This window comes from Petaurus breviceps, unplaced genomic scaffold (assembly GCF_028583685.1).
Source record: "Petaurus breviceps papuanus isolate PSGF00001 unplaced genomic scaffold, PetGlider_PUasm1.0 91041, whole genome shotgun sequence".
Lineage (NCBI taxonomy): Eukaryota > Metazoa > Chordata > Mammalia > Diprotodontia > Petauridae > Petaurus > Petaurus breviceps.
Window position 1 is genome coordinate 17,110,945 of NW_027187400.1, and position 8,661 is coordinate 17,119,605.

The following is an 8,661-nucleotide window of genomic DNA, read 5'->3' on the forward strand; positions in this document are numbered from 1 at the left end:
TGACATCCTGTGTTCTAAGGGCCCTCCCAGCTCTGACATCCTGTGTTTTAAGGGCCCTTGCAACTCTGACATTCTGTGTTTTAAGGGCCCTTGCAACTCTGACATTCTGTGTCCCTAGGCTCCCAGTAGTAAGAGAAGTACAAGAACAAGAGGATGATGAGAATAGGAGGCAACTGGGACTGATCCTGGGTGGGCTTCCTCTGGGGGAGGGGAGGAGGGAGGGGAGGGGGAGGCTTGCCTTTCAGAGCAGAGGCAGCCTCCCTTAGTGCCTCCCAGGCCAAGTTAGGTTTGCCTGATCCTTCCAGATCAATCAAATTAAAATCTCAGACTGTGGAGTAAAATGACCTGGGTTAAAATCCCACCTGTGTGACCTTGGGCAGGTTATATAACCTCAGCGGGCCTCAGTATACTCATTTGTAAAAATGGAAGAGTTGGGCTAGATGACCTCTAAAGCTTTTCTAGCTCTAGACCTACCAATCTGAGATCCTATGCCCAGTGACCTCTCTCCTGCTCTGGGACCCATAGCCAGTTTAATCCCCGGGCCACAGAGACAGGAACTCTAACTACAATGCAGGATCCTGGCCCTGATGAACAGAGCCAGAGAAAGATCCTTCCCCCTCCCTTGCCCCCCCCCCTACAGAAAGAAGAGGAATAATTCAGGACAATTAGAAGGAATTAAGCCCATTCTTAGATAACTCAAGGTGTTTCCCCCCTTTCTGAACATCTGGAGTCTCCATCCCTCCACCTCTGGAAGGATCCCGTTTAGTGGGAAGAGACCTGGCCTCAGAGTCAGGAAAGGTGGGTGTAGATCTGGGGTCCATCTTGCCTGTGTGACCCTGAACAAATCACTTCCTTGGGTTGAGCCTTAATTCCATCATTTGTAAGATGGGGAAGATAATCACTCCCATAACCACCACCACCTGGGGTTTCACTTTGGAAAGAGAGCAGGAGCTGACTTCTTGTCATTACTCCTCTATCTGAAACCCATGCCAAGACAACTCAGTAGTCATAGCAGCCCCAAGGCTCAAAGCAGCCCGATCAGGAATTCCTGGGACTTGGTAAGGCCTTGGTCTTCAATCCATGTTCCGAAACAGCAGCAGGAGCCCCCTCAGGCAAGTGTGGGGGTGGGAAAAGAGTGAAATGATTCAAGCCGGACACAACCTTCAGCCTAGCCCGGGCCAGCCCTTCCCAAAGCTCCCCAACCCCACACTCCACTCAGGTTTTCTCCTCCAGACCAGCTATGAGCACTCAGCACTTTGGGGCTGGAAACAGACTGTGTCCATAATTAGAGCTTCCCCCCCCCCCCCCTCCCCCCAATAAGTAGCAATCTGCACCTGGGAACAGAGTTGCCTGTTTTTTTGTTATTGTTTTCATAGGACCTTTCCCTTCATTCATCTGCTGGGCTAAAGGCAAAGTGAGAACCAGAGTGCCCTGAGGCAGCAAAAAGAGAGAAACTGAGACCTCCGTAGGCTCTGCTTTGGAAAGGGGTGCACTGCAGGAGGCAGCTGGCTGGTCAGCACCGGACCCACTCTGCTGCTAAGGTCTGTTGGGTTCTAGCTAAGGCTGGTGCCAAAGCCTGGAAGACAAGAGTCTTGTGTTGTAGAGGTGTAAATGGTAAGGACGAGTCAGACTCACTGCGGGGGGCAAAAGCTTCATAAGAATATGAAGAGAGGTCTCTGTCCCAGAGAGGTGCGGGTTAGCCTTAGGTTGTGGGCTCCCCATCAGTGGGTGGATCCAAGTAGAAGCCTCCATTGATGACTCCTCCAAAGGAGATCCTTATTCACTCATCTGGGACTGGGGTAGATGGCTTCCGAGGTGCTCTCCAACTCTGAGAGTCTTCGGTTCTGTGATCTGGAGTCCTGGCTTTGCCATTAACTTGAGGTATGACCTTGGAAAGTCATTCCCCCACTCTAGGCTTAAGTTTTTCTCTTCTGTAAGATGGGAACATTGAATCTTATCCAGCTCTAAGATTCCATGATCCTGCATGAGTCCTGGAACTGGAAAAATCAAAACATACCATCCAGCATGGGACACACACACACACACACACACACACACACACACACACAATAGGCTAGTTTGTCCCTTTAGGTCTGGGATAGAACACAAGGACTGTTAAGTTTCTTTGAGAAGTACCAATTGGACTCAGAGAGAAAAGGCAAAAAGAAGAACTGAGGGGAATCTTCTTTGAAGATTGTATGGGCCAGGTGGGGTCATCCTTCACCAAGAAGAAAGTGAAGAATCCCAATGATTTCCTATAGTGATGGTTAGGGCTTGGTGACTGGGGACCCACACTGCAGATGCTGTTGGTGGCCTTTTTCCAAGACAGGTGGGAGATCCTCTCCCCATGCTGATGCTCCCATGAGGATGAGGGGAAGGAGAAGATGGTGGGAGGGGAGCCAGCTCAGGGAATCATGTTCCACCACTTAAAAGAGAAGGGCTTCCGTCGGACATTGGTGCCACAATGGATCTCGCCCATTAGCACGTGGTAGGAGAGGTAATCATCGATGAAGGTACACTTGAGTCCCAGTGGACGCAGCAAGTCCTGGACCTTCTCCTCTAGACAGCAGCGTCCATTAATGATGGGTCCAAAGGGCTTAGGAATCCCCAGGAACTTCCCTAGGACAATCATGTTTACCTGAAATAGGAAGAGACAGGAGAGGTGACATAGAGACCATACCCAGGTAAGGGTTCACCAGTTGAGTCTACCACTGGATTCAAGATGCCTAGTTTGGTATAATAATAAGGGTAATGATCCCTGAGATAAGAGGCCTGGGTTCAAATCCTGATTCTCCTGCATACAAGGTATGTGACCATGTGTAGGTTGCTTCCCTTTCCTGGGTCTCAGTTTCCCCAACTGTAAAACTGAAAAGCAGGACTAGATTTAAGAGCCTTCCAGCTCTAACAGGCAATGAATCTCCCCACTCCCAGCCTCTGAACATTCCCAGATAGTTTCCTAGTGGGATCCAGGACTCTAATGGGCTCCTGGACTCAACTGATAAGATCAACTCCCAGCCCCTCCCAAGAGTGACACATTCACTAAAGCCTCTGCTTCCTAGTGAGATCACATCATCACATCTCACTTGTCAGCTCCCGTTGGCTAATTAGGGCCTGGCCAAGAAAAGGCAGCTCAGCTTCTCAAGTAGGCAAGAAGGCAGGGAAGACCTGAGGAAGCAACAGGAATGACCCACTCCCATGAGTCCAAGAACTGCAATCCCCGAATTATGGTAACTCGGATTGGAAAGGCCAGCCATTGGACACCAATTAGTCCAGTATCCATTTGTAAAATAAGGTCATTCATTCTATCATCGAAGGTCTCCAGGAGAGGTCACTTCTGACCTCCAGAAGCATCCCATTCTATGTGGGGACATCTCTTATGGTTAGGAAGTTGGATGTGGTTTTTTTTTTTTCCTTCCTTTGAGGAGAAATTTTCCATCTGCAACTTCTATCACCTGCTCCTAATTCTGCCTCCAAAACCAAGCAGAAAAAGTCCAGCCCCTCCTCCACACAGCTGCCCTTCAGACAGTTATAGCTTCCATATTTCCCCTCTATCTTCTCTAAACTAAACACTCCTAATTCCTTCTGTTGAATTTCATCTGGGACCACAGATTAGTAGACAAAGGGGACCATAGGGATCATCTTGTCCAACACTCTCATTTTACAGATGAGGAAACTGAGGCCCAAGTGTCTTGCCTAAGGTCCCACAGGTGGCCAGGATTTGAACCCAAGTTTTCTGACTCCAGACTTAGCCCTCTTTCCACTGAGACAAAGAGAGGAAGTGAATTGATCTGAAATTGATTTTGGGAAAGAATCCAGAAAGATTCACAGAGAAAAAAAATCCTTGATGGGTTTTCTCCCTAATTTTTTTGGTTTTCCCATGTACCTCTAACCTGTACCCCTAAGTTACTTTCTGAATTAAAAAAAAATTAGACTCCTTCTTCCTCCCTCAGGCTTCTTCTCCCTTCCCCCTCCATCCTGTCTTCTGCTGAAGCTAGGAACTATGGGGCATGGGGCCCTGCCCCAAGAGAGGAGGAAGAATCCTTCCTTACAGCTCATGCCAGCTGCCTCACCATGTCAGGGAAGAAGGCCTCTGCATAGGAGTCACTGAGCTTGAAGAGCTGGGGGATGTCGATGATGTCACGCTCTGACAGGCCCAGCTCCCGTTTCAGGACCTCACGGTTCCAGTCGATGCATTTCTGATCAGAAGGAGTCAGTGTGAAGTGGATGGGGAGGGAATAGAGAATAAGGACCATCAGAGCTGGAAGGAACTTTCAAGATGACCCAATCTCCTATCTACTCATTTTTTTTCTTTTTTGAGATATCCACTCATTTTCCAGAGTAGAAAACCAAGATCCAAATGGAAAGTGACTTGCCCAAGGTCACACAGTTAGGCAACAGCAGAGCTTACATTCAAACCCAGGACTTTGGATTCCAAATCTTCCTTCCATTACATTAAATCCCTGGCCCCCACCAATAAAAATGGAAAGAGGAAGGAAAGTCTTATTCCTCAACCAGGGGGATTCTGGAAATATCCAGCACACTGTGCTGGGGGAAATAGGACTAGGAAAGGAGACCCTGCCCTAGACTTGCCTCACCAATCTATCCTAAGGCTGCTTCTGCCACCAACATCTTCCTCTCCCCACACACACTGGACCCCACCACCACATTTCCCCATTAGGAGTCCATTTATACAAGCTCTAGCTCTCCTTGCTGGACTTTGGTTTCCTTATCAATTCCAGTCCCCAATGTACTTTCCCAATAATACCCCCAGATCCATTTCCTGTGCCCAGGATTTTTTTTTACTCACCTTCCCCAAGAGCTGCCTCTTCCTCCCCCCACCTCCTCTGACATTCAAGGCAAACCCCACCTAACCCTGGCAATCTCAATCATGCTACGGTCCATGCTTTCTAGCTTTGTTGCTGTGGGAAGAGGGAGAAGGAAAGTGGAGAAAGAGAAAGGGGAAACAACCCCATTCCAAGACATAACTAAGGTGAGACAACTGGGACTTTGCCCCCAGGGTGCCTGATTTATAGGGTGCTGACAGCACTAAAAGTCCTTCAGCAATATAGGAACAACAGATTTAGCACTTAATAAGAATAAGAAGTTAAAATAGTAAGCCAGCAGATGGTGGGCATAGATGTCCTCCATCCCACCCTGTTGCCCCCCACCCTGATATATGTAGTGGCCGCCTCAGAAGTGACTGACCTAGCAGACAGTATCCTAGGATCTTTGCTTCCTGCTCTCACTGTGGGGGTGGGGGTGGTCTCTCATTACACCGCCTATGCCAAAAATGATGGCATGCTTCTGGCCACTTGCCAAGAGCACAAAGATTCCTAGTTATGGCTCTGTCCTTTGTAGATAGAAGGAAGGCAACTTCACAGCTTGAGCTTAGTTCTTTGAATCTACATGGTCACCTTTACCTTAGGGAGTTCCCTAAGTTGGGGGACTATAGGGCAGTACCCTCCTGGGTAGGAGATTTTTAGAGATGGAATCTATGTCTTCCTTCCTTATTCTGGGAGATCTTTGAAAGCAGGAGTTATGTATCACCTGTTAGACTGAGAACTCCCTGAGGCAGGAACTGAATCTTTCCCCCAGGAGGCTGGAGATTAATTACCTGAGGACAGAACCTGTTTCTCCTCCCCACCCTCCAGTTAGGAGTTCTCTGAGGACCAAGACTGTATTCCGGGGGCCCCTCACCCAGGCTGAGAACTGCTCAAGGGCAGAGACAAAGTCTTTCCTCCCAGGCTGATGGCTCTCAGAAGATTGAACTTATGTCTCCTTTGGACTACCATACTTGTTCACACATCCCCCACAAGTTCTCCCAAGTACCCTGGACAGTGCCAATAAGACCAGTTCTTTGGGAGATTACTATTGTCATTCCAAAGAAGACCCTCCTTCCCCACCTTAGTAGGTCCTTTACCTGGGCATAGCGATTGTCACTCCTAAGGCTTTTATCATTCAGCATCTCATCAATGGTTATTTTTTTCTTTCCCTTTTTCAGTCCTACAAGAGAGAGGCCACAGAGTCAGCTTTGAGTATGGGGCTTCTTTTTCTTTCTTCTTTTTTTTTTTTTTTATATGGGGCTTCTTAATACGGACCAGGACCAGGATAGCCCTGAGACTAAACAAAGGATTTGAAACTGGAACAATATGAAGTAGGAAGATGGAGAGAACAAATGAAACTGGATTCATTGCAGGAAAGAGGCAGCAGCAAATTTCTAGTGGGAAGTGAAGGTGAAGAATCTATTTTCTGTTTTCACTGGTCTGGGGAACTCCGATACAAACCTTCATCTAAGAATTCAGAGCTAGAAGTAACTTTAGGAACCATCTAGTCTATTCCCCTCATTCTATTTTTAAAATGTCTTATTGGTGTCTTTTGTCTTTATATCATAGTCACTGCGCTCCCCTCATATTAAACTTTAAAAAAAAAAACAAAGAAAAAGAAAAACAATTAAGGAAAAATGTACAATATGGTGACCATATATGGTGACATATTTGCCATTTATTACCATACAATAGTATTCCATTATATCCATACACCATTTTTTCAATCATTTCCCAGCATATGGGCAACCACATTGTGGCTACCAGAAAGAATACTACTATGAATATTTTGGAATCACTTGGACATTTGTTTTTATCTTTACCTCATTGGTTTAAAGCCCAGTAGGGGGATCACTGACTCAAAGGCAATGAACAATATGATCACTTTCCTTTCTTCCAAAGTCAAATCTAGTATGATTGGACTTCTTCATAGTTCAACCGATCAGTGGTATATTAGTGTGCCTGGCTTCCCACAGCCCCTCCAGCATTGATTGTTTCCATTATTTGGGATATTTTCCAATTCATATGGTACTAGGTGAAACCTAAAGAGCTGTTCTAATTTACATGATTCCTTCTATTAGTGATTGGAGCATTTTTTTTTATCTGATCATTTATTGTTTTCAGTTCTTTTGAAAACTGTTCATATCCTTCTACTACTTATCTATTGAAGAATGATTTTTGGTTCTCTATCAATGCTCTATGTATTTTAGATATGAGACATCCTCATTTTTCGAGGTGGAAATTAAGGGCCAGAGAGGAAGAGTGAATTTTATCAAGGTTACAGAGCTAGCTGTTAAGTAGCACCGCTAGGATTCAAAAAAGGTCCTCTGTCATTACTCTTTCCAACCCAGCAAGCTACCTGTCCATTTGTCATTCCATACAGCTTGGAGATTATTGATATTTTATATAGCTACATTTACTAAAACCATTAACCAACGTGATGTTTGGGTGATTGTGGACAATAGGTCAGTCTGTGGTAATTCTAATACGTTTTACTGGCTGAACTCACAAAGATATTTTGATATCAACAGAGAATTTGTCATCTGTTAATATTATTTTTATTATAAATATTGAGAGATAGTGTGTCATAGTGGAGAGCCAACCTCGTAGCCAGGAAGATCTGGGTTCAATGCCTCCCTCTGGCACATACTTGCTGTATGACCCTGAACAAGTCACCTACCTCCTCAGTGCTCTAGGCAACTTTCTAAAACTTTAAGTCTTTGAGAAGGTGAAAAACTGTATTAATAAAGTTCACTAGACCAATAAAATCCCAGGTCTAGTCCCTATTCCTATTAATTCCATAGGAATTAAGATAGAAATGGTCCTAAAGCAAGTCACTAAGTTTATTGTTATTGCTTTGTATTTGAAAATCTGAATCCAAGAAGACAAATTCAACCTCAAGGATATAGTGCAATGGAAAGATTGCTGGTTCTTAAGTCAAAGGGCCCACCCAAAGTCATACAGCTAGTGTGAGTGTAAGGCCATATTTGAGTTCAGTTTTGCCTGACTCCAGACAAGGTACTTTAACCACTGTGCAACCTAGCTGCTTCTAATCACTGAGGTGAGAAACAGAAGGGACATTGCCATGGAATATATTATAGACCACCTAGCCAGCAGGAGGAAATAGATCAGAAGAATATGAAAAAGATCACAAACCTGGCTCAGAGCTACAACATAGCAGTAATGGGGCACTTCAATTATACAGCCACCTGCTGAATCTCTCTCTTTACCAAAAGCAGAGCAGCAAATCAGTCTGTGACTTGCCTCAATAATTTTTTCCTTCAAAAGGTGGATCTAATCAAAAAGATAGAATGAGTCACTGGGGACAAAATTATGGGAATCTTGGGGGAAAGGGACTACTCTATCTTAGAATTTGTGATAGAGAAAGGGAAGAAAGCTGGACATGGTCTGAGGTGAACCTACAATTTGGGGATGGAAAATTTCAAAGAGTTTAGAGAGAGGCTATATTCCTAGAGGAAAACCCAGCCCAAGCAATGGGAAACTATCAAGAGTTTGGAAGGAATTCTGAACTTTATGGATAAGTACTTGACCTACTATTTCAGTGATAGAGGGAACAACTTATTGAAGAACTTCACCAAGGCATGTTAGCAATTTGCTGTAACTTTGAGCCTTAGAGAGTTGCTTCAGGTCACTGAGAGGTTAAGGGACTTGTCCAGGATCACATAGGAAGAATGTGTCAGAGGCAGGGATTGAACCCAGGTCTTCCTGAATCTGAGACTAGTTCTTTCATCAGTAACTCAATCACACTAGCTCTCTTCTGAGGATACCCCTTCCTTCCTTCCTTCCTTCCTTCCTTCCTTCCTTCCTTCCTTCCTTC

General features: G+C 45.3%; 1 protein-coding gene across 1 annotated transcript in view; it reads right to left on the reverse strand.

The window, feature by feature from the left end:
* Positions 1-8,661, reverse strand: part of LOC138154306 (protein-arginine deiminase type-1-like) — a 53,705-nt gene that overhangs the window by 987 nt on the left and 44,057 nt on the right. Inside the window, exons 10-12 of the mRNA XM_069078935.1 lie at positions 5,921-6,003; positions 4,071-4,196; positions 1-2,638 (exon numbers count right to left, since the gene is read on the reverse strand). The exon at positions 1-2,638 is cut by the window's left edge and continues 987 nt beyond it. Coding sequence (XP_068935036.1) covers positions 2,405-2,638; positions 4,071-4,196; positions 5,921-6,003 — 443 coding nt within the window. The 3' untranslated portion in view covers positions 1-2,404. The remainder of the gene's footprint in view (positions 2,639-4,070; positions 4,197-5,920; positions 6,004-8,661) is intronic.